General features: G+C 58.7%; 1 protein-coding gene across 2 annotated transcripts in view; it reads left to right on the top strand.

Moving 5' to 3' along the window:
• Positions 1 to 1,430: 1,430 nt before the first annotated feature.
• The window catches only part of cdh16 (cadherin 16, KSP-cadherin), a 178,661-nt gene continuing 155,688 nt past the window's right edge, over positions 1,431 to 24,403 (top strand). For both annotated transcript variants that reach the window (XM_087995561.1, XM_087995562.1), the window contains exons 1-2: positions 1,431 to 1,472; positions 6,452 to 6,550. In XM_087995561.1, coding sequence (XP_087851687.1) covers positions 1,431 to 1,472; positions 6,452 to 6,550 — 141 coding nt within the window. The remainder of the gene's footprint in view (positions 1,473 to 6,451; positions 6,551 to 24,403) is intronic.

The raw sequence follows: 24,403 nt of genomic DNA on the forward strand, positions 1-24,403 counted from the left end.
GAGGGAGGTAGGGCAGGAGGGAGAGAGAGGGAGGGAGGGAGAGAGAGAGAGTGTGAGGGCAGGAGGGAGAGAGAGAGGGAGGGCAGGAGGGAGAGAGAGGGAGGGAGGGAGAAAGAGAGAGGGAGGGCAGTAGGGAGAGAGAGAGGGAGGGAGGGCAGGAGGGAGAGAGAGGGAGGGAGGGAGAGAGTGAGATGGAGGGCAGGAGGGAGAGAGAGAGAGGGGAGACCGATAGAGAACAGGAGGGGGAGAGAGAGAGAGAGGGAGGGCAGGAGGGAGAGAGAGAGAGAGAGGGAGGGCAGGAGGGAGAGAAAGAGTGGGAGGGCAGGAGGGAGAGAGAGATAGGGCAGGCAGGAGGGAGAGAGAGAGAGAGGGAGGGCAGGAGGCAGAGAGAGAGAGAGGGAGGGCAGGAGGGAGAGAGAGATAGAGCAGGCAGGAGGGAGAGAGAGAGGGAGGGCAGGAGGCAAAGAGAGAGAGGGAGGGCAGGAGGCAGAGAGAGGGGAGACTGATAGAGAACAGGAGGGAGAGAGAGGGAGGGAGGGCAGGAGGGAGGGCAGGAGGGAGAGAATGAGAGTGAGAGGGCAGGAGGGGGAGAGAGAGAGGGAGGGCAGGAAGCAGAGAGAGAGAGGGAGAGCAGGAGGCAGAGGGAGAGAGAGAGAGGGAGGGCAGGAGGCAGAGAGAGAGAGAGGGAGGGCAGGAGGCAGAGAGAGAGAGAGGGAGGGCAGGAGGCAGAGAGAGAGAGAGAGGGAGGGCAGGAGGCAGAGAGAGGGGAGGCGAGGGAGGGCAGGAGGCAGAGAGAGAGAGAGGGAGGGCAGGAGGCAGAGAGGGGGAGAGAGGGAGGGCAGGAGGCAGAGAGAGAGAGAGGGAGGGCAGGAGGCAGAGAGAGGGGGAGTGAGGGAGTGAGGGAGGGCAGGAGGCAGAGAGAGGGGGAGAGAGGTAGGGCAGGAGGCAAAGGGAGCGCGAGAGTGGGAGGGCAGGAGGCAAAGAGAGAGAGAGAGAGAGAGAGGAGACACAGAAAGTATAGAACAAGAGTTAGACAGAAGGTGAATAAAAGAGAGAGGGTAGGAAAATAGCCGGGGAAAGAAAAATGGGATGAAAAGATAGATACAGAGAGATGAACAGAGAGGCAGAAAGAGACAAAAAAAGTGAAGAATACTGGCTTGTAACTTTAGGAATAAGTCAAATGAAATTCATGGGTTAATTGCACAGACAGAAGGTCATTCCAAAGGTGATTGTTAATGAGGACGCACGTGAATCCAGGTAATGGCAGGCCTTAAAAAGTTACCCTGTCCATCTGACCCTGAAGCAACAGAGAAGCTGCTTTTGAATTTTGTGGGGATGGGGTTGTTCCTGTTTGTCTGTGGAACACTGGGGTGGGAGAAAGGAGGCTGCATTAACAGCTGGTGTACTTATGCTCTGCAGAATCTGGAGCGATGATTCCGAAGGGATTTGTGCATCTCAAGGATTTCAGCCAGGTTGGTAATAGCAGCCTCTCCTTCTTAAATCTGTTCATTAGTTAGGGAAGGGAACAGCGCTGGTTGAATACAAACCACTCTCACTTTTGGTTCTGTTCTCGTTTTCCACCCTCACCTTTTCTCAGTGCTCTCTCTTGCACACTTCATTTTTCATTTTTATTTCACTCTCACCCAAACTTTCGCTCTTGTTCTCTTCCCTCATTTTATTTTCTTTCACCTTTTCTTTCCGCTTTCTATCTGCTAAACTCTCAAATTCCTTTCATTTCACATGATCACATCTTCCATTTCTCAGTCTTGCTTTGTTTGAGATTTGTCTCCCATTCACATCTTATTCTGCAATTCCTTGCCTGTTCCTTATTTATCTTCCTCTGTCTATCTTCGCTTTCTGTGTAACCTGCGTTTGTGAGTATAATGTTCACAGCCAGCCTTCACCCTTTCCATTCTCCCAGCAGAGTCAGAGATTCTGTTTTATTGATAAGTCGAACCTCTGTCTGGCCTCTCAGGTGGAAATGAAACAGTTCCATGTGGGATTATGAGGAGATTCAGGGGAGTTATTGTCAGGGTCTTGAGGATAATATTTATCCCTCATGATCGACATGATAAATCAGATGATCTGGTTATGTTTTCATTGGTGGAAGTGGGATCTTTCTGTGCACAAACTGGCTGCCATACTTTTCTACATTACTTCACAGGCCTTTCATTGATTGGGGAGTGCTTTGGGGATAGACTGAGGTTGTAAAAGATGCTATATAAATGCAAATTATTTCCTGCTTGTTTCTGACCAGAAGCAACACCTGGCAATTGGGAGAAGATGAAATGATGGAAAGGTCAGGCCCTGGGGATGGAGTGGGAGGGAGGGGGGAGTTAGTGGGTGTGGATGGGGAGGAGCTGCAGTGACAGAGTGAGCACTGTGGGTTGGATCGGTTTCTCTCATGATCTTCAATTGCCCTCCTCCTATTCTTTGCTTTGAATATCACTTCCTCTTTGTTGTCTGGGCAACAACCTCAAAATGGTACCTGGTTTACCCAGCGGTCAGGGCATGGTCAGGAGGTACCAGGTCCACACTGGGACCTCTGTCTCTGACCTGCTCGCAGGAGGAACACTATCAGCCTGGGCTACAGAGGAGAAGCATCCTTCACTTCCAACCCTCACCAATTGCTCCCTGAATCTAACTAAAAGAGAAAATGCTGGAAATACTCAGCAGCTCCTCTGGCAGTGAAGAGAGAGTCAACAGGATGGATTTTATTCCCCACCATCACAGTGGCGAGCTGTCCACCCAAAACCCACTGCTTGACTGTTGGTTCATGGCATGGAGCATTCACTGCCCAAGGTCATGACTTATGGCCAATCAGAGAAGGAACAAGACCCAACTTTGAGAACTGCTGGCCAATCCAGTTGCCTGACAGCTCTGTAGACCCAACAGCACCAGGTTGGTGCAGTGGCTACTGCTGGTACTGCAGGCAGAATCCCAACAAGAGATTACAGCATGGAAAGTGTCCCTTCGGCCCATTGTCTCTGTGCCAGTTATCAAGCACTTACCCAGGAATAAAAAATTCCAGCACTTGACTCATAGCCTTGTATTTTATAGCTGTTCAATTGATCATTTAAACAATTCTTCAATATTGTGATGAATCCTGTCTCTTCCACTCTTTCAGGGAGTGAGTTCCAGATACCATCCAAAATAAAATACTCCTTAGATCCCTTCTAAAGCCCATTCTCTTTACCTTAAAACACAATCCACTGGTTATTGACCCTTCTACTAAGGGGAAACATTTTTCTCTATCTACTCTGTCTATACCCTTAGACTTTTGTACACTCCAGTCAGGTCCTCCTTCAACCTTCTCTGCTCTAACAACACTAACCTCTTTAGTTTCTCTTCACTCCAGCCCAGGCAACATCCTGGTGAGTCTCCTCTGCAATCCCATCCACCCTATAGTGTGGGGACCAGAACGGCACACAGGCCTCCAGCTGTGGCCTCACTAATGTTATGTACCCCTCCATCATAACCACCAGTTCTTGTATTCAATGCCCTGGGGCGAATAAAATGTTAATATTATTGGTCAAATCAAATTCCAGATTTTATTCCTTCATGGGATGTTTGTGTTACTGGCGAGGTCAGCATTTATTACCCATCCTAATTACTCTCCGGGCCATTTCAAAGGGCAGTTAAGAGTTTGCTACATCACTGTGGGTCTGTACACACATAGGGCACAGACCACAGATAACCCCCTAGAGGGAATGAATGAGATGAGTTTTACAAACAATCAATGATGTTTGTTTGATGACTAGTTTATAGTCTAGAAATTATGGATGGAGGTTCAGCCCCCATTCCCACAAGCTGCTGTGGTGGGATCCGAACCCATTCTCTCAAACCAGCCTGCACCTCTGAGCCCCAGTGTATTGCACCACCTCCCCCCGCCCCCAGTGACAGGCCCTGACCAACACAGCTCAGTGAGAGATACTGAGGGGGTTAAGAGGGGGCCAAGGGTGTTAAAGAAGGGGTCGGGTCATGGGGGAGGGTTGTTCCTGCTGTGGGGTACAGAATATCCCTAAAGAAGGATCACTCTGCCTCAGTATTCACAGGGAAATGGCAACGAAGGTGGAATGAGGGACTTCAGTGGGCAGTTCTGAAGAAGGGTGACCGGACCTGAAATGGTAGCTCTGCTTTCTCTGCACAAATCTGCTGGAGTTTCTCCAGCAATTTCTGCTTTTGGCCCAAATGACCCAAAAGGGTCTGAAACTTCCTTGAGCCACGGTGACCTGGGGGAGAGGTGGAGGGGTCACTGCAGACATTGAAGGGGATGGATGGGGGGTATTTGGGGGGCGTTGGGTGGTGAGATGGGGTGTGGGGGAGGGGGTTGGTGCTCAACTCCATCTCAGCATTCCTGCTCAACAATCCACTTGTCAGAGTCTTCCTGAATATTTCCAGCCCTGGTTCCACTGCCCAGTGATCACTGCAGTATTCTCTTTCCAAGCAGCAGACTCTGCTTTAACTACATCAGTCAATTCTGTTAATTATGCAAACTAACTTTTTTAGCTGTAGTTTCAGCTGAAAGCCATGAGCAGGTTGCTGAGTGCCAGATCTGACACAGACCTGAGTAAGCAGGCAGCTTTTAGGGGAACAAATAATTTTTAAAGAAAATTTGCATTCATATATTCCGTGATATGTTTGAAAGTGATGACTTGATCCAGGTTTTATTAATCCAATTACAAACCGGAACAGATTCAATCTGAGTGTTTAATTCAAGTCTCCACATTTTAAACCATTGCAGATGACTGGAGACAGTTTATCCCTGAGTGGTTACAAGACCATGACCCTTTGGTTGCTGGTGATTGGAACTAAACTCAGATCATGCTCCAAACACCAGCAACAGTGCACAGAGAAACCTGAGATGGCATGGGCCACCCATAGGTGGCAAAGCTGGAGGGTGAAGCAACAAAACAGGGTGCTGCATCACTGGCCTTATGCCCTCTCTGGCCCCCAGCCTGATTCCACAAGTGACAAGGGGGAGGGGAGTCTTTGCAGTGACCAACCCCCACCCTACGGCCCAAACAAAAGCCTTCAGTGAGTAACTAATGCTCATCAAAGGATCTCATTCAGCCCAAAGTCAACAAACAGCCTGTCCCTCAGAGGGGCTGCAGTGATAGGATGGGGAACGGGGAGCCTCCTTGGTGCCAGTTGGAGGTTCCAGCTGCGGTTGACCCCTGCTCTGAGCACCCTGCCTAATGTACGACACCCCCTCCCCACATACCCTGCCACCCAGCCTCCTTCTGTGCCAGCCTGACCACAGTGAGTGTCCAGGGCTATATGATTGGCACAGTACCAACTGTGGCCATCACTCCCAGTGGTGCTATTGGGGCGATGCAGCTGCGGGTCTCTGATTGGCTGGCAGCTCCATGATGGAATGGGGTGGAATCCTGGCTTATTTGTTAATAAAACGGGCAAGCAGGCCGAGAACTCCCCTCGGTATATACTCTGGATGTAGGGAGAGTATGTTCTCAACAGGTAGTCACACCCTAGAGTCTTGTAGCCCAGTGGTAGTGTCCCTGACTCTACGCCAGTAAAGCCTGGCTTCAAGTCCTGTCTACCCTGAGCTGTGTCTGAACAGGTTGATTAAAAATCATGAGACTCAAGCCCTGCGTTTCGGATCAATGAGCTTTCCTCGGAATTCCTGGGAAGAATTAAAATAATCCAAGAGATAACATAAAGGTGTAGGATCAGGAGTGATCCATTCGGGCCATCCAGTTCACTCTGCAATTCGATGAGATCGAGGCTGATCCAATAATCCTCAACTCCACCTTCCTTTCTTTTCCCCAAAAGCTCTCGATTCCCTTCCTGATTCCACATCGACCTATCCCAGCCTTGAACATATGTAATGACACACCCTCGACAGCCCCCTACAGGAAAGCATTCCACACATTCATGACCCTCTGAGAGCAGAAATTCCTCCATATTCTCCCTGTCTTCAATGGGTGAACCCTTATTCTGAGGTTATGCCCCTGGTTATAGACTCCCTCACAAGGAGAAACAACTTCTCCAAATCAACTCTGCGAAGTCCCCATAAGAGTTTCAATACGTTTGCCACAATAAACACCATAGAATACAGACCCAATCTGCTTGGGTCCCAAGGACTCCTCCTAATGGTAAACAAACATAACCTGGAGAGATTACACAAACAGACTGAGCGTGGAACCATCATGGGATGGGTTCAGCCTGGCCTAGGGTCTAGGCTGGTTTATGAACCACATTGCTCAGGTTCAGTTTGTACAGTGTAACATGCCGTTGAGAATTCCTCACTCCTGGGCTGCCTTCAGCTGATTGGGAGGCAGGATGGGAGTGGGAGGGAGGCTGGGTGGATACAGTGCTCAAAACTATCCCAAAATTCCCATGGAGCCAATGTAAAATCTTTGCTGTTGTAATCCATTCCTCTGTTTGTAAAATCAAGAAATGAATTTTTAAAACCGTTGCTTCTGAACAGCTTGTTGCCCTCCTGTTCACGCTCAACGTCCTGTCTGTGGCCAAAGTGGTGACAGTGCCGGAGAATTACGAGGGTGAAATTCCTTGGTTCCTGACGAGGGTAAGATTCCTGTTGCAAAGACAAGTTCTCAAGGAATCCAGGCAAGTGCTCAATGCCGTTCCAAGGGAGACTACCTCAGGATTGATGGAGTCCTGTTCCCACTCCCGGTTTGATGGTTTCTGAGATGGCCTGATGAATTCAATGAGTGGATTTTGCCACATGCAGGGGCAGCTGGGAATTGGAGGGTTAGGTGCCTGGGTTGTTTGGGGGTTTATTACACCCTCCAGTACCTCACCCTCTCCTGCGCACATTCCTGACAGACTTCCTCAATGTTTTCGGCTCCTTTATAAATGCATCCCCTCCGTTATGGTCTCTCACCAGCCAGAGTTGCCCCGTGGGTCAGAGGTGAATATTTGACCCCCTACAGGAATTGTCTGAGGAAATACCTGGGTTCTGTGGAATCTCCGGCCAGGATCATGTTTGACGGGCAACCAGGGATCAGAGCCTCAATGTGGGCACAAGAATTGGAGAGTCTGACAAAGGCATCGCTGGGAGGATCCTGCTGTGGGTTGGCCGAGCCTCTGAGGGAGGGAGGGATCAGCTCTGCCCAGGAAACCCCAGCAACCCCCCTCGCCACCCTTGTCCCACACACACATACTCCGGCCTTCAGACAGACAGTCCCTCTGTCAGCTGAGGGATGGGTTCACACAATACAGACATGTTTGGATGATCATGTGGGCTTTCACTGACAAAAGGCTCCCAAGATTCAGACAATCATTTACATTTCCAAAATCCTGGCAAGAATCGTAATTTCAGAGAGTGCTGCATTGTCGGAGGGTCAGCACTGAGGGAATGTCGCACTGTCGGAGGGTCAGCACTGAGGGAACGCCGCACTGTCGGAAGGTCAGTGCTGAGGGAGTGCCGCACTGTCGGAGGGTCAGTGCTGAGAGAGTGCCGCACTGTCGGAGGGTCAGTGCTGAGGGAGCGCTGCACTGTCGGAGGGTCAGCACTGAGAGAGTGCCGCACTGTCGGAGGGTCAGTGCTGAGGGAGTGCCGCACTGTCGGAGGGTCAGTGCTGAGGGAGTGCCGCACTGTCGGAGGGTCAGCGCTGAGGGAGTGCTGCACAGTCGGAGGGTCAGCACTGATGGAGTGCCACACTTTGGAGGGTCAGTGCTGAGGGAGTGCCACACTGTCGGAGGGTCAGTGCTGAGGGAGTGCCGCATTGTCGGAGGTTTAGCACTGAGAGAGTGCCACACTGTGAGAGGGTCAGTGCTGAGGGAGTGCCGCACTGTCGGAGGGTCAGCGCTGAGGGAGTGCCACACTTTGGAGGGTCAGTGCTGAGGGAGTGCCGCACTGTCGGAGGGTTAGCACTGAGAGAGTGCCGCACTGTGAGAGGGTCAGCACTGAGAGAGTGCCGCACTGTCGGAGGGTCAGTGCTGAGGGAGTGCCGCAATGTCGGAGGGTCAGCACTGAGGGAACGCCGCACATCGGAGGGTCAGCACTGAGGGAACGCTGCACTGTCGGATGGTCAGCGCTGAGGGTGTGCCACACTGTCGGAGGGTCAGTGCTGAGGGAGTGCCGCACTGTCAGAGGGTCAGTGCTGAGGATGCGCCGCACTATCAGAGGGTCAGCTCTGAGGGAGTGCCGCACTGTCAGAGGGTCAGTGCTGAGGGAGTGCCGCACTGTCAAGGGGTCAGTGCTGAGAGAGTCCACACTGTCAGGGGGTCAGTGCTGAGGGAGTGCCACACTTTGGAGGGTCAGTGCTGAGGGAGTGCCGCACTGTCGGAGGGTCAGCGCTGAGGGAGTGCCGCACTGTCGGAGGGTCAGGGCTGAGGGAGTTCCGTGCTGTCGGAGGGTCAGTACTGAGGGACTGCTGCACTGTTGGAGGGTCAGCACTGAGACAGTGCCGCACTGTCGGAGGGTCAGTGCTGAGGGAGCACTGCACTGTCGGAGGGTCAGTGCTGAGGGAGTGCTGCACTGTCGGAGGGTCAGTGCTGAGGGAGTGCCGCACTGTCGGAGGGTCAGTGCTGAGGGAGTGCTGCACTGTCGGAGGGTCAGTGCTGAGGGAATGCCGCACTGTCGGAGGGTCAGCGCTGAGGGAGTGCCGCACTGTCGGAGGGTCAGCACTGATGGAGTGCCACACTTTGGAGGGTCAGTGCTGAGGGAGTGCCACACTGTCGGAGGGTCAGTGCTGAGGGAGTGCCGCATTGTCGGAGGTTTAGCACTGAGAGAGTGCCGCACTGAGAGGGTCAGTGCTGAGGGAGTGCTGCACTGTCGGAGGGTCAGCGCTGAGGGAGTGCCACACTTTGGAGGGTCAGTGCTGAGGGAGTGCCGCACTGTCGGAGGGTTAGCACTGAGAGAGTGCCGCACTGTGAGAGGGTCAGCACTGAGAGAGTGCCGCACTGTCGGAGGGTCAGTGCTGAGGGAGTGCCGCACTGTCGGAGGGTCAGCACTGAGGGAACGCCGCACATCGGAGGGTCAGCACTGAGGGAACGCTGCACTGTCGGATGGTCAGCACTGAGGGAATGCCGCACTGTCGGAGGGTCAGCACTGAGGGAACGCCGCACTGTCGGATGGTCAGCGCTGAGGGAGTGCCGCACTGTCAGAGGGTCAGTGCTGAGGGAGTGCTGCACTGTCGGAGGGTCAGTGCTGAGGGAGTGCCGCACTGTCGGAGGGTCAGCGCTGAGGGAGTGCCGCACTGTCGGAGGGTCAGCACTGATGGAGTGCCACACTTTGGAGGGTCAGTGCTGAGGGAGTGCCACACTGTTGCAGGGTCAGTGTTGAGGGAGTGCCGCACTGTCGGAGGGTCAGCACTGAGGGAGTGCAGCACTGTCGGAGGGTCAGCACTGAGGGAGTGCAGCACTGTCGGAGGGTCAGCACTGAGGGAACGCCGCACTATCGGAGGGTCAGCACTGAGGTAACGCCGCACTGTCGGAGGGTCAGCACTGAGGTAACGCCGCACTGTCGGATGGTCAGCGCTGAGGGAGTGCCGCACTGTCGGAGGGTCAGTGTTGAGGGAGTGCCGCACTGTCGGAGGGTCAGTGTTGAGGGAGTGCCGCACTGTCGGAGGGTTAGTGCTGAGGGTGCGCCGCACTGTCGGAGGGTCAGCGCTGAGGGAGTGCCGCACTGTTAGAGGGTCAGCTCTGAGGGAGTGCCGCACTGTCGGAGGGTCAGCACTGAGGGAGTGCTGCACTGTCGGAGGATCAGTGCTGAGGGAGTGCCGCACTGTCGGAGGGTCAGCACTGAGGGAGTGCCACACTTTGGAGGGTCAGTGCTGAGAGAGTGCCGCACTGTTGGAGGGTCAGCGCTGAGGGAGTGCCGCACTGTCGGAGGGTCAGCACTGAGGGAGTGCCACACTTTGGAGGGTCAGCACTGAGAGAGTGCCGCACTGTCGGAGGGTCAGCGCTGAGGGAGTGCCGCACTGTCGGAGGGTCAGCACTGAGGGAGTGCCACACTTTGGAGGGTCAGTGCTGAGGGAGTGCCGCACTGTCGGAGGGTCAGCGCTGAGGGAGTGCCGCACTGTCGGAGGGTCAGTGCTGAGGGAGTGCCGCACTGTCGGAGGGTCAGCGCTGAGGGAGTGCCGCACTGTCGGAGGGTCAGTGCTGAGGGAGTGCCGCACTGTGAGAGGGTCAGTGCTGAGGGAGTGCCGCACTGTCGGAGGGTCAGTGCTGAGGGAGTGCCGTGATGTGGTGTATATGGACATCAGCAAGGCATTTGATAGGGTTCCCCATGGTAGGCTCATTCATAAAGTCAGGAAGTATGGGATACAGGGAGATTTAGGGATCTGGATTCAGAATTGATTGGCTGACAGAAGGCAGAGAGTGGTTGTAGATGGAAAGTATTCTGCCTGGAGGTCCGTGTTGAGTGGGTTCCCGCAGGGCTCTGTTCATGGGCCTCTGCTCCTTGTAGTGTTTATAAATGACTTGGATGAGGAGGTTGAGGGGTGGGTTAGTAAATTTGCAGATGACACAAAGGTTGGAGGTGTCATTGATAGTATCGAGGGCTACTACAGGCTGCAGCGTGACATAGACAGGATGCAGAGCTGGGCTGAGAAATGGCAGATGGTGTTCAACCTGGATAAATGCGAAATGATGCATTTTGGAGGGTCAAACTCAAATGCTGAATATAGGATTAAAGACAGGATTCTTGGCAGTGTGCAGGAACAGAGGGATCTGGGTGTGCAGGTACATAGATCCCTCAAAGTTGCCACCCAAGTGGATAGGGTTGTTAATAAAGCATATGGTGTTTTGGCTTTCATTAACAGGGGGATCGAGTTTAAGAGCTGCGAGGTTTTGCTACAGCTTTACAAGTCCCTGGTGAGACCACACTTGGAATATTGTGTCCAGTTCTGGTCGCCGTACTATAGGAAAGATACAGAGGCTTTGGAGAGGGTGCAAAGGAGGTTTACCAGGATGCTGCCTGAATTGGAAGGCTTGCCTTATGAAGAAAGGTTGAATAAGCTCAGACTTTTCTCTCTGGAGAGAAGGAGGAAGAGAGGTGACCTGACCGAGGTATACAAGGTAATGAGAGGAATAGATAGAATCAATAGCCAGAGACTTTTCCCCAGGGCAGGATGGACTGGTACGAGGAATCATACTTTGAAGATATTGAAGATATTAGGAGGAAGGTATAGAGGAGACGCCAGAGATAAGTTCTTTACACAGAGAGTTGTGAATGCATGGAATCCGTTGCCAGCTGTGGTGGTGGAAGCAGAGTCATTGGGGACATTTAAGCGACTGCTGGACATGCACATGGATAGCAGTGAGGTGAGGGGTGCATAGGTTGAGTTATTATATTTTACATTGGGATTAAACTGCGGCACAACATCGTGGGCCAAAGGGCCTGTTCTGTGCTGTACTTTTCTATGTTCTATGTTCTATGTTGGAAGGTCAGCGCTGAGGGAGAGCCACACTGTCGGAGGGTCAGCACTGAGGGAGAGCCACACTGTCGCAGGGTCAGCACTGAGGGAGAGCCACACTGTCGCAGAGTCAGCACTGAGGGAGTGCCACACTGTCGCAGGGTCAGCACTGAGGGAGTGCCACACTGTCGCAGAGTCAGCACTGAGGGAGTGCCACACTGTCGCAGGGTCAGCACTGAGGGAGAGCCACACTGTCGCAGGGTCAGCACTGAGGGAGTGCCGCACTGTCGCAGGGTCAGCACTGAGGGATCGCCACACTGTCGCAGAGTCAGCACTGAGGGAGTGCCACACTGTCGCAGGGTCAGCACTGAGGGAGTGCCACACTGTCGCAGGGTCAGCACTGAGGGAGTGCCACACTGTCGCAGGGTCAGCACTGAGGGAGAGCCGCACTGTCGCAGGGTCAGCACTGAGGGAGTGCCGCACTGTCGCAGGGTCAGCACTGAGGGAGTGCAGCACTGTCGCAGGGTCAGCCCTGAGGGAGTGCCACACTGTCGCAGGGTCAGCACCGAGGGAGTGCCACACTGTCGCAGGGTCAGCACTGAGGGAGTGCTACACTGTCGCAGGGTCAGCACTGAGGGAGTGCCACACTGTCGCAGGGTCAGCACTGAGGGAGTGCCACACTGTCGCAGGGTCAGCACTGAGGGAGTGCCGCACTGTCGCAGGGTCAGCACTGAGGGAGTGCCGCACTGTCGCAGGGTCAGCACTGAGGGAGTGCTACACTGTCGCAGGGTGAGCACTGAGGGAGTGCCACACTGTCGCAGGGTGAGCACTGAGGGAGTGCCACACTTCACAGGGTCAGCGCTGAGGGAGTGCCACACTGTTGCAGGGTCAGCGCTGAGGGAGTGCCACACTGTTGCAGGGTCAGTGCTGAGGGAGTGCCGCACTGTCGGAGGGTCAGCACTGAGAGAGTGCTGCACTGTCGGAGGGTCAGCACTGAGGGAGTGCAGCACTGTCGGAGGGTCAGCACTGAGGGAACACCGCACTGTCGGAGGGTCAGCTCTGAGGGAGTGCCGCACTGTCGGAGGGACAGCTCTGAGGGAGTGCCGCACTGTCGGAGGGTCAGTGCTGAGGGAGTGCTGCACTGTCAGAGGGTCAGCACTGAGGGAGTGCTGCACTGTCGGAGGGTCAGCACTGAGGGAACGCCGCACTATCGGAGGGTCAGCACTGAGGGAACACCGCACTGTCGGAGGGTCAGCACTGAGGGAACGCCGCACTGTCAGAGGGTCAGCACTAAGGGAACGCCGCGCTGTCGGAGGGTCGGTGCTGAGGGAGTGCAGCACTGTCGGAGGGTCAGTGCTGAGGGAGTTCCACACTGTTGCAGGGTCAGTGCTGAGGGAGTGCCGGACTGTCGGAGGGTCAGCACTGAGGGAGTGCTGCACTGTCGGAGGGTCAGCACTGAGGGAACGCCGCACTGTCAGAGGGTCAGTGCTGAGGGAGTGCCACACTGTCGGAGGGTCAGTGTTGAGGGAATGCCACACTGTCGGAGGGTCAGTGCTGAGGGTGCGCCGCACTATCAGAGGGTCAGCTCTGAGGGAGTGCCGCACTGTCAGAGGGTCAGTGCTGAGGGAGTGCCGCACTGTCAGGGGGTCAGTGCTGTGGGAGTGCCGCACTTTCGGAGGCTCAGCACTGAGGGAACGTCGCACTGTCGGAGGGTCAGCACTGAGGGAACGCCGCACTGTCGGAGGGTCAGGACTAAGGGAACGCCGCGCTGTCGGAGGGTCAGTGCTGAGGGAGTACAGCACTGTCGGTGGGTCAGTGCTGAGGGAATGCCACACTGTTGCAGGGTCAGTGCTGAGGGAGTGCCGCACTGTCGGAGGGTCAGCACTGAGGGAGTGCTGCACTGTCGGAGGGTCAGCACTGAGGGAGTGCAGCACTGTCGGAGGGTCAGCACTGAGGGAACTCCGCACTGTCAGAGGGTCAGCACTGAGGGAGTGCTGCACTGTCGGAGGGTCAGCACTGAGGGAGTGCAGCACTGTCGGAGGGTCAGCACTGAGGGAACACCGCACTGTCGGAGGGTCAGCTCTGAGGGAGTGCCGCACTGTCGGAGGGACAGCTCTGAGGGAGTGCCGCACTGTCGGAGGGTCAGTGCTGAGGGAGTGCTGCACTGTCAGAGGGTCAGCACTGAGGGAGTGCTGCACTGTCGGAGGGTCAGCACTGAGGGAACGCCGCACTATCGGAGGGTCAGCACTGAGGGAACACCGCACTGTCGGAGGGTCAGCACTGAGGGAACGCCGCACTGTCAGAGGGTCAGCACTAAGGGAACGCCGCGCTGTCGGAGGGTCGGTGCTGAGGGAGTGCAGCACTGTCGGAGGGTCAGTGCTGAGGGAGTTCCACACTGTTGCAGGGTCAGTGCTGAGGGAGTGCCGGACTGTCGGAGGGTCAGCACTGAGGGAGTGCTGCACTGTCGGAGGGTCAGCACTGAGGGAACGCCGCACTGTCAGAGGGTCAGTGCTGAGGGAGTGCCACACTGTCGGAGGGTCAGTGTTGAGGGAATGCCACACTGTCGGAGGGTCAGTGCTGAGGGTGCGCCGCACTATCAGAGGGTCAGCTCTGAGGGAGTGCCGCACTGTCAGAGGGTCAGTGCTGAGGGAGTGCCGCACTGTCAGGGGGTCAGTGCTGTGGGAGTGCCGCACTGTCGGAGGGTCAGTGCTGAGAGAGTGCCGCACTGTCGGAGGGTCAGTGCTGAGAGAGTGCTGCACTGTCGGAGGGTCAGTGCTGAGGGAGCGCCGCACTTTCGGAGGCTCAGCACTGAGGGAACGTCGCACTGTCGGAGGGTCAGCACTGAGGGAACGCCGCACTGTCGGAGGGTCAGGACTAAGGGAACGCCGCGCTGTCGGAGGGTCAGTGCTGAGGGAGTACAGCACTGTCGGTGGGTCAGTGCTGAGGGAATGCCACACTGTTGCAGGGTCAGTGCTGAGGGAGTGCCGCACTGTCGGAGGGTCAGCACTGAGGGAGTGCTGCACTGTCGGAGGGTCAGCACTGAGGGAGTGCAGCACTGTCGGAGGGTCAGCACTGAGGGAACTCCGCACTGTCAGAGGGTCAGCACTGAGGTAACGCCGCACTGTCGGATGGTCAGTGCTGAGGGAGTGCCGCACTGTCAGAGGGTCAGTGCTGAGGAAGTGCCACACTGTCGGAGGGTCAGTGTTGAGGGAGCGCCGCACTGTCAGGGGGTCAGTGCTGGGAGAGTGCCGCACTGTGAGAGGGTCAGTGCTGAGGGAGTGCCGCACTGTCAGAGGGTCAGTGCTGAGGAAGTGCCACACTGTCGGAGGGTCAGTGCTGAGAGAGTGCCGCACTGTCGGAGGGTCAGCACTGAGAGAGTGCCGCACTGTGAGAGGGTCAGTGCTGAGGGAGTGCCGCACTGTCAGAGGGTCAGTGCTGAGGGTGCGCCGCACTGTCAGGGGGTCAGTGCTGAGAGAGTGCCGCACTGTCGGAGGGTCAGCGCTGAGGTAACGCCGCACTGTCGGATGGTCAGCGCTGAGGGAGTGCCGCACTGTCAGAGGGTCAGTGCTGAGGGAGTGCCACACTGTCGGAGGGTCAGTGTTGAGGGAGTGCCGTACTGTCAGAGGGTCAGTGCTGAGGGAGTGCCACACTGTCGGAGGGTCAGTGTTGAGGGAGTGCCGCACTGTCAGAGGGTCAGTGCTGAGGGTGCGCCGCACTATCAGAGGGTCAGCTCTGAGGGAGTGCCGCACTGTCAGAGGGTCAGTGCTGAGGGAGTGCCGCACTGTCAGGGGGTCAGTGCTGAGAGAGTGCTGCACTGTCGGAGGGTCAGCACTAAGGGAGTGCCTCACTGTCGGAGGGTCAGTGCTGAGGGAGTGCCGCACTGTCGGAGGGTCAGCACTGAGGGAACGCCGCACTGTTGGAGGGTCAGCACTGAGGTAACGCCGCACTGTCAGATGGTCAGTGCTGAGGGAGTGCCGCACTGTCAGAGGGTCAGTGCTGAGGGAGTGCCACACTGTCGGAGGGTCAGTGCTGAGGGAGTGCCACACTGTCGGAGGGTCAGTGTTGAGGGAGTGCCGCACTGTCAGGGGGTCAGTGCTGGGAGAATGCCGCACTGTCGGAGGGTCAGTGCTGAGAGAGTGCCGCACTGTCGGAGGGTCAGTGCTGAGGGAGTGCCGCACTGTCGGAGGGTCAGTGCTGAGGGAGTGCCGCACTGTCGGAGGGTCAGTGCTGAGAGAGTGCCGCACTGTCGGAGGGTCAGTGCTGAGGGAGTGCCGCACTGTCGGAGGGTCAGTGCTGAGGGAGTGCCGCACTGTCGGAGGGTCAGCTCTGAGGGAGTGCCACAATGTCGGAGGGTCAGTGCTGAGGGAGCGCCACACTGCTGCAGGGTCAGCACTGAGGGAGTGCCACACTGTTGCAGGGTCAGCACTGAGGGAGCGCCACACTGTCGCAGGGTCAGTGCTGAGGGAGTGCCACACTGTCGCAGGGTCAGCACTGAGGGAGTGCCGCACTGTTGCAGGGTCAGTGCTGAGGGAGTGCCACACTGTCGCAGGGTCAGCACTGAGGGAGTGCCGCACTGTCGCAGGGTCTGTGCTGAGGGAGTGCCACACTGTCGCAGGGTCAGTGTTGAGGGAGTGCCACACTGTCGCAGGGTCTTTATCACTGTGTTAATTGTGGGAACTTGCTGAGAACAAACTGGTTGCTGTGTACCCTCCAGTGGAGCAATGACTAAATGTGCGAGATAGTTTCATTCGCTGCAAAGCACTGTGGGACATCCTGATAGGGTGAAGGTCGCTACAGAAATGTACACTGTTTCTAACTGTACCTGTAATGGAGATGATCTCAAGTCTGTCTGGTCCATGGAAGTCTCTGATTGGGGTTTGGCGGAGTGGGGAGGGGAGTGTTTGTGTTTGCAGGGTGGGGGGGTGGGGAGTGGAGGGGAGTGTGTGTGTTGCAGGGTGGGTGGGGCGTGGGGAGGAGAGGGGAGTGTGTGTTTGCAGGGTGGGTGGGGGTTGGGAAGGGGAGGGGAGTGTGTGTTTGCAGGGTGGGTCAGGGTTGGGGAGGGGAGGGGAGTGTGTGTTTGCAGGGTGGGTGGGAGGAGTGAGGAGGGGAGTGTGTGTTTGCAGGGTGGGTGGGGGTAGTGGGGAGGGAAGCGGAGTGTGTATTTGCAGAGTGGGTGGGGGTGGGGAGGGGAGGAGAGTGTGTGTATGCAGTGTCGGTGGGGGGAGTGGAGAGGGGAGGGGAGTGTGTGTTTGCAGGGTGAGTGGGGGGTGTGGAGGGGAGTGTGTGTTTGCAGGGTGGGTGGGGGGGTGGAGAGGGGAGGGGAGTGTGTGTTTGCAGGGTGGGTGGGGGTAGTGGGGAGGGGAGGGGAGTGTGTGTTTGCAGGGTGGGTGGGGGGTGGGGAGGGGAAGGGAATGTGTGTTTGCAGGGTGGGTGGGAGTGGAGAGGTGAGGGGAGTGTGTTTGCAGGGTGGGTGGGGTGAGTGGGGAAGAGAGGGTAGTGTGTGTTTGCAGGATGGGTTGAGAGAGTGCCGCACTGTCAGAGGGTCAGTGCTGAGGGTGCGCCGCACTGTCAGGGGGTCAGTGCTGAGAGAGTGCCGCACTGTCGGAGGGTCTGTGCTGAGAGAGTGCCGCACTGTTGGAGGGTCAGTGCTGAGGGAGTGCCGCACTGTCAGGGGGTCAGTGCTGAGAGAGTGCCGCACTGTCGGAGGGTCAGTGCTGAGGGAGTGCCGCACTGTCGGAGGGTCAGCACTGAGGGAGTGCCACACTGTTGCAGGGTCAGCACTGAGGGAGCGCCACACTGTCGCAGGGTCAGTGCTGAGGGAGTGCCACACTGTCGCAGGGTCAGCACTGAGGGAGTGCCGCACTGTTGCAGGGTCAGTGCTGAGGGAGTGCCACACTGTCGCAGGGTCAGCACTGAGGGAGTGCCGCACTGTCGCAGGGTCTGTGCTGAGGGAGTGCCACACTGTCGCAGGGTCAGTGTTGAGGGAGTGCCACACTGTCGCAGGGTCTTTATCACTGTGTTAATTGTGGGAACTTGCTGAGAACAAACTGGTTGCTGTGTACCCTCCAGTGGAGCAATGACTAAATGTGCGAGATAGTTTCATTCGCTGCAAAGCACTGTGGGACATCCTGATAGGGTGAAGGTCGCTACAGAAATGTACACTGTTTCTAACTGTACCTGTAATGGAGATGATCTCAAGTCTGTCTGGTCCATGGAAGTCTCTGATTGGGGTTTGGCGGAGTGGGGAGGGGAGTGTTTGTGTTTGCAGGGTGGGGGGGGTGGGGAGGGGAGGGGAGTGTGTGTTTGCAGGGTCAGTGGGGGTGTGGAGGGGAGGGGAGTGTGTGTTTGCAGGGTGGGTGGGGGTGGGGAGTGGAGGGGAGTGTGTGTGTTGCAGGGTGGGTGGGCGTGGGGAGGGAGGGGAGTGTGTGTTTGCAGGGTGGGTGGGGCGTGGGGAGGAGAGGGGAGTGTGTGTTTGCAGGGTGGGTGGGGGTTGGGAAGGGGAGGGGAGTGTGTGTTTGCAGGGTGGGTCAGGGTTGGGGAGGGGAGGGGAGTGTGTGTTTGCAGGGTGGGTGGGAGGAGTGAGGAGGGGAGTGTGTGTTTGCAGGGTGGGTGGGGGTAGTGGGGAGGGAAGCGGAGTGTGTATTTGCAGGGTGGGTGGGGGTGGGGAGGGGAGGAGAGTGTGTGTATGCAGTGTCGGTGGGGGGAGTGGAGAGGGGAGGGGAGTGTGTGTTTGCAGGGTGAGTGGGGGGTGTGGAGGGGAGTGTGTGTTTGCAGGGTGGGTGGGGGGGTGGAGAGGGGAGGGGAGTGTGTGTTTGCAGGGTGGGTGGGGGTAGTGGGGAGGGGAGGGGAGTGTGTGTTTGCAGGGTGGGTGGGGGGTGGGGAGGGGAAGGGAATGTGTGTTTGCAGGGTGGGTGGGGGGAGTGGGGAGGGGAGGGTAGTGTGTGTTTGCAGGGTGGGTGGGGGGAGTGGGGACGGGAGTGTGTGTTTGCAGGGTGGGTGGGGAGGGGAGGGGAGGGGAGTGTGTGTTTGCAGGGTGGGTGGGGGGTGAAGGTGGGAGGGGAGTGTGTATTTGCAGGGTGGGGGGGGCTGAGGAAGGGAGGGGAGTGTGTGTTTGCAGGGTGGGTGGGGGTGGGTGGGGGTGGGAGTGTGTGTTTGCAGGGTGGGTGCGGGTGGGGAGGGGAGGGAATTGTGTGTTTGCAGGGTAGATGGGGAGTGGAGAGGGGATGGGAGAGTGTGTTTGCAGGGTGGGTGGGGGGTGAAGATGGGAGGGGAGTGTGTATTTGCAGGGTGGGGGGGGTGAGGAAGGGAGGGGAGTGTGTGTTTGCAGGGTGGGTGCGGGTGGGGAGGGGAGGGAATTGTGTGTTTGCAGGGTAGATGGGGAGTGGAGAGGGGATGGGAGAGTGTGTTTGCAGGGTGGGTGGGGGGTGAAGATGGGAGGGGAGTGTGTATTTGCAGGGTGGGGGGGGTGAGGAAGGGAGGGGAGTGTGTGTTTGCAGGGTGGGTGGGGGTAGTGGGTAGGGGAGGGGAGTGTGTGTTTGCAGGGTGGGTGGGTGTGGAGAGGGGAGAGAGTGTTTGCAGGGTGGGTGGGGAGTGGGAGGGGAGGGGAGTGTGTGTTTGCAGGGTGGGTGGGGGGAGTGGGGATGGGAGGGGAGTGTGTGTTTGCAGGGTGGGTGGGGGCACGGAGGGGAGGGGAGGGGAGTGTGTGTTTGCAGGGTGGATGGGGGGTGGGGAGGGGAGGGGACTGTGTGTTTGCAGTGTGGGTGGGGGGTGGGGTGGGGAGGGGAGGGGAGTGTGTGTTTGCAGGGTCAGTGGGGGTGGGGAAGGGAGTGTGTGTTTGCAGGGGGGGTGGTGGGGAGAGGAGGGGAGTGTGTGTTTGCAGGGTCAGTGGGGGTGTGGAGGGGAGGGGAGTGTGTGTTTGCAGGGTGGGGAGGGGAGGGGAGTGTGTGTTTGCAGGGTGGGGAGGGGAGGGGAGTGTGTGTTTGCAGGGTGGGTGGTGCGTGGGGAGGGGAGGGGAGTGTGTGTTTGCAGGGAGGGTGGGGGTTGGGGAGGAGAGGGGAGTGTGTGTTTGCAGGGTGGGGAGGGGAGGGGAGTGTGTGTTTGCAGGGTGGGTGGGGGTGGGGAGGGGAGGGGTGTGTGTGTTTGCAGGGTGGGGGAGTGGAGAGGGGAGGAGAGTGTGTGTTTGCAGGGTGGGGGAGTGGAGAGGGGAGGGGAGTGTGTGTTTGCAGGGTGGGTGGGGGGTGGGGAGGGGAGGGGAGTGTGTGTTTGCAGGGTGGGTGGGGGTGGGGAGGGGAGTGTGTGTTTGCAGGGTGGGTGGCGGTGGGGAGGGGAGGGGAGTGTGTGTTTGCAGGGTGGGTGGGGGTGGGGAGGGGAGGGGTGTGTGTGTTTGCAGGGTGGGGGAGTGGAGAGGGGAGGAGAGTGTGTGTTTGCAGGGTGGGGGAGTGGAGAGGGGAGGGGAGTGTGTGTTTGCAGGGTGGGTGGGGGGTGTGGAGGGGAGTGTTTGTTTGCAGGGTCGGGGAGGGGAGTGGAGAGGGGAGGGGAGAGGAGTGGTGATTGCAGGGTGGGTGGAGGTGGGGAGGGGAGGGGACTGTGTGTTTGCAGGGTGGGTGGGAGTGGGTAGAGGGGAGGGGAGGTGAATGTGTGTTTGCAGGGTGGGTAGGGGGTGGGGAGGGGAGGGGAGTGTGTGTTTGCAGGGTGGGTGGGGGTGGGGAGGGGAGGGGAGTGTGTGTTTGCAGGGTGGGTGGGGGTAGAGGGGAGGGGAGGGGAATGTGTGTTTGCAGGGTGGGTAGGGGGTGGGGAGGGGAGGGGAGTGTGTGTTTGCAGGGTGGGTGGGGGTAGAGGGGAGGGGAGGGGAATGTGTGTTTGCAGGGTGGGTGGGGGGTGGGGAGGGGATGGGAGTGTATGTTTGCAGGGTGGGTAGGGGGTGGGGAGGGGAGGGGAATGTGTGTTTGCCGGGAGGGTGAGGGGTGGGGAGGGGAGGGGAGTGTGTGTTTGCAGGGTGGGTGGGGGGTGGGGAGGGGAGGGGAATGCGTGTTTGCAGGGTGGGTGGAGGGAGTGAGGAGGGGAGGGGAGTGTGTGTTTGCAGGGTGGGTGGGGGTGGAGAGGGCAGGGGAGTGTGTGTTTACAGGGTGAGTGGGGGTAGAGAGGTGAGGGGAGTGTGTGTTTGCAGGGTGGGTGGGGGTGGAGAGGGGAGGGGAGTGTGTGTTTGCAGGGTGGGTGGGGGGAGTGAGGAGGGGAGGGGAGTGTGTGTTTGCAGGGTGGGTCAGGGTTGGGGTGGGGAGGGGATTGTGTGTTTGCAGGGTGGGTGGGAGGAGTGGGGAGGGGAGTGTGTGTTTGCAGGGTGGGTGGGGGGAGTGGGGAGTGGAGTGTGCGTTTGCAGGGTGGGTGGGGGTAGTGGGGAGGGGAGCGGAGTGTGTATTTACAGGGTGAGTGGGGGGAGTGGAGAGGGGAGGGGAGTGTGTGTTTGCAGGGTGAGTGGGGGGTGTGGAGGGAAGTGTGTGTTTGCAGGGTGGGTGGGGGGGTGGAGAGGGGAGGGGAGTGTGTGTTTGCAGGGTGGGTGGGGGTAGGGAGGGGAGGAGAGGGTAGTGTGTGTTTGCAGGATGGGTGGGGGAAGGGGGGAGGGGAGTGTGTGTTTGCAGGGTGGGTGGGGGGAGTGGGGAGGGGAGTGTGTGTTTGCAGGGTGGGTGGGGGGAGTGGGGACGGGAGTGTGTGTTTGCAGGGTGCGTGGGGGTAGTGGGGAGGGGAGTGTGTGTTTGCAGGGTGGGTGGGGGGAGTGGGGAGGGGAGTGTGTGTTTGCAGGTGGGTGGGGAGGGGAGGGGAGGGGAGTGTGTGTTTGCAGGGTGGGTGGGGGGTGAAGAGGGGAGGGGAGTGTGTATTTGCAGGGTGGGGGGGTGAGGAAGGGAGGGGAGTGTGTTTGCAGGGTGGGTGGGGGTGGGAGGGGGTGGGAGAGTGTGTTTGCAGGGTGGGTGGGGTAGTGGGTAGGGGAGGGGAGTGTGTGTTTGCAGGGTGGGTGGGTGTGGAGAGGTGAGTATGTGTTTGCAAGGTGAGTGGGGGTGGGTAGGGGAGGGGAGGGTGTGTTTGCAGGGTGGGTGGGGAGTGGGAGGGGAGGGGAGTGTGTGTTTGCAGGGTGGGTGGGGGGAGTGGGGATGGGAGGGGAGTGTGTATTTGCAGGGTGGGTGGGGGCTGAGGAGGGGAGGGGAGTGTGTTTGCAGGGTGGGTGGGGGTGGAGAGTGGAGTGTGTGTTTGCAGGGTGGGTGGGGGTGGGGAGGGGAGCGTGTGTTTGCAGGGTGGATGGGGGGTGGGGAGGGGAGGGGAGTGTGTGTTTGCAGTGTGGGTGGGGGGTGGGATGGGGAGGGAAGTGTGCGTTTGCAGGGTGGGGTGGACAGGGGAGTGTGTGTTTGCAGCTTGGGTGGTGGGGAGAGGAGGGGAGTGTGTATTTGCAGGGTGGGTGGGGGGAGTGGGGAGGGGAGGGGAGTGTGTGCTTGCATGGTGGGTGTGAGTGGAGAGTGGAGTGTGTGTTTGCAGGGTGGGTGGGGGTAGTGGGGAGGGGAGTGTGTGTTTGCAGGGTGGGTGGGGGAGTGGGGAGTGGAGTGTGTGTTTGCAGGGTGGGTGGGGGTAGTGGGGAGGGGAGCGGAGTGTGTATTTGCAGGGTGGGTGGGGGGGGAGAGGGGAGGGGAGTGTGTGTTTGCAGGGTTGATGGTGGGGGCTGCGGAGGGGAGGGGAGTGTGTTTGCAGTGTTGATGGTGGGGGGCTGCGGAGGGGAGGGGAAAGTGTTTGCAGGGTGGGTGGTGTGTGGGGAGGGGAGTGTGTGTGTGCAGGGTAGGTGGGGGCACGGAGGGGAGGGGAGTGTGTGCTTGCATGGTGGGTGGGGGTGGAGAGTGGAGTGTGTGTTTGCAGGGTGGGTGGGGGTGGGGAGGGGAGGGGAGTGTGTGTTTGCAGGGTGGGTCAGGGTTGGGGAGGGGAGGGGAGTGTGTGTTTGCAGGGTGGGTGGGGGGAGTGGCGTGGGGAGGAGAGGGGAGTGTGTGTTTGCAGGGTGGGTGGGGGTGGGAGGGGGTGGGAGTGTGTGTTTGCAGGGTGGGTGCGGGTGGGGAGGGGAGGGGATTGTGTGTTTGCAGGGTAGATGGGGGCTGGAGAGGGGAGGGGAGTGTGTGTTTGCAGGGTGGGTGGGGGTAGTGGGTAGGGGAGGGGAGTGTGTGTTTGCAGGGTGGGTGGGTGTGGAGAGGGGAGTATGTGTTTGCAAGGTGGGTGGGGGTGGGTAGGGGAGGGGAGTGTGTGTTTGCAGGGTGGGTGGGGAGTGGGAGGGAAGGGGAGTGTGTGTTTGCAGGGTGGGTGGGGGGAGTGGAATGGGAGGGGAGTGTGTGTTTGCAGGATGGGTGGGGGCTGAGGAGGGGAGGGGAGTGTGTTTGCAGGGTTGATGGTGGGGGGCTGCGGAGGGGAGGGGAGTGTGTTTGCAGGGTGGGTGGGGGGTGGGGAGGGGAGGGGAGTGTGTGTTTGCAGGGTGGATGGAGGTGGGGAGGGGAGTGTGAGTTTGCAGGGTGGGTGGGAGTGGGGAGGGGAGTGTGTATTTGCAGGGTAATTGGGGGAGTGGGTAGGGGAGAGCAGTGTGTGTTTGCAGAGTGGGTGGGGGAGTGAGGAGGGGACGGCAGTGTGTGTTTGCAGGGTGGGTGGGGGTGGTGAGGGGAGGGCAATGTGTGTTTGCAGAGTGGGTGGGGGAGTGAGGAGGGGACGGCAGTGTGTGTTTGCAGGGTGGGTGGGGGTGGGGAGGGGAGGGCAGTGTGTGTTTGCAGAGTGGGTGGGGGAGTGAGGAGGGGACGGCAGTGTGTGCTTGCATGGTGGGTGGGGGTGGAGAGTGGAGTGTGTGTTTGCAGGGTGGGTGGGGGTGGGGAGGGGAGCGTGTGTTTGCAGGGTGGGTGGGGGGTGGGATGGGGAGAGAAGTGTGTGTTTGCAGGGTGGGGTGGACAGGGGAGTGTGTGTTTGCAGCTTGGGTGGTGGGGAGAGGAGGGGAGTGTGTGTTTGCAGGGTGGGTGGGGGGAGTGGAGTGGGGAGGAGAGGGGAGTGTGTGTTTGCAGGGTGGGTGGGGGTGGGAGGGGGTGGGAGTGTGTGTTTGCAGGGTGGGTGGGTGTGGAGAGGGGAGTATGTGTTTGCAGGGTGGGTGCGGGTGGGGAGGGGAGGGGATTGTGTTTTTGCAGGGTGGGTGGGGGTAGTGGGTAGGGGAGGGGAGTGTGTGTTTGCAGGGTGGGTGGGGGGTGGAGAGGGGAGTGTGTGTTTGCAAGGTGGGTGGGGGTGGGTAGGGGAGGGGAGGGTGTGTTTGCAGGGTGGGTGGGGGGGGGGGATGGGAGGGGAGTGTGTGTTTGCAGGGTGGGTGGGGACTGAGGAGGGGAGGGGAGTATGTTTGCAGGGTTGGTGGTGTGTCCGGGGAGGGGAGTGTGTGTTTGCAGGGTTGATGGTGGGGGGCTGTGGAGGGGAGGGGAGTGTGTGTTTGCAGGGTTGATGGTGGGGGGCTGTGGAGGGGAGGGGAGTGTGTGTTTGCAGGGTTGATGGTGGGGGGCTGCGGAGGGGAGGGGAGTGTGTTTGCAGGGTGGGTGGTGTGTGGGGAGGGGAGTGTGTGTTTGCAGGGTAGGTGGGGGCACGGAGGGGAGGGGAGTGTGTGCTTGCATGGTGGGTGGGGGTGGAGAGTGGAGTGTGTGTTTGCAGGGTGGATGCGGGGTGGGGAGGGGAGGGGAGTGTGTGTTTGCAGTGTGGGTTGGGTGTGGGGTGGGGAGGGAAGTGTGTGTTTGCAGGGTGGGGTGGACAGGGGAGTGTGTGTTTGCAGGGTGGGTTGTGGGGAGAGGAGGGGAGTGTGTGTTTGCAGGGTGGGTGGGAGGAGTGGGGAGGGGAGTGTGTGTTTGCAGGGTGGGTGGGGGTAGTGGGGAGGGGAGCGGAGTGTGTATTTCCAGGGTGGGTGGGGGTGGGGAGGGGAGGGGAGTGTGTGTATGCAGTGTCGGTGGGGGGAGTGGAGAGGGGAGGGGAGTGTGTGTTTGCAGGGTGAGTGGGGGGTGTGGAAGGGAGTGTGTGTTTGC

Source organism: Chiloscyllium plagiosum, unplaced genomic scaffold (genome assembly GCF_037043375.1).
Source record: "Chiloscyllium plagiosum isolate Xiang-an unplaced genomic scaffold, Cpla_swu_hap1 HiC_scaffold_17, whole genome shotgun sequence".
NCBI lineage: Eukaryota > Metazoa > Chordata > Chondrichthyes > Orectolobiformes > Hemiscylliidae > Chiloscyllium > Chiloscyllium plagiosum.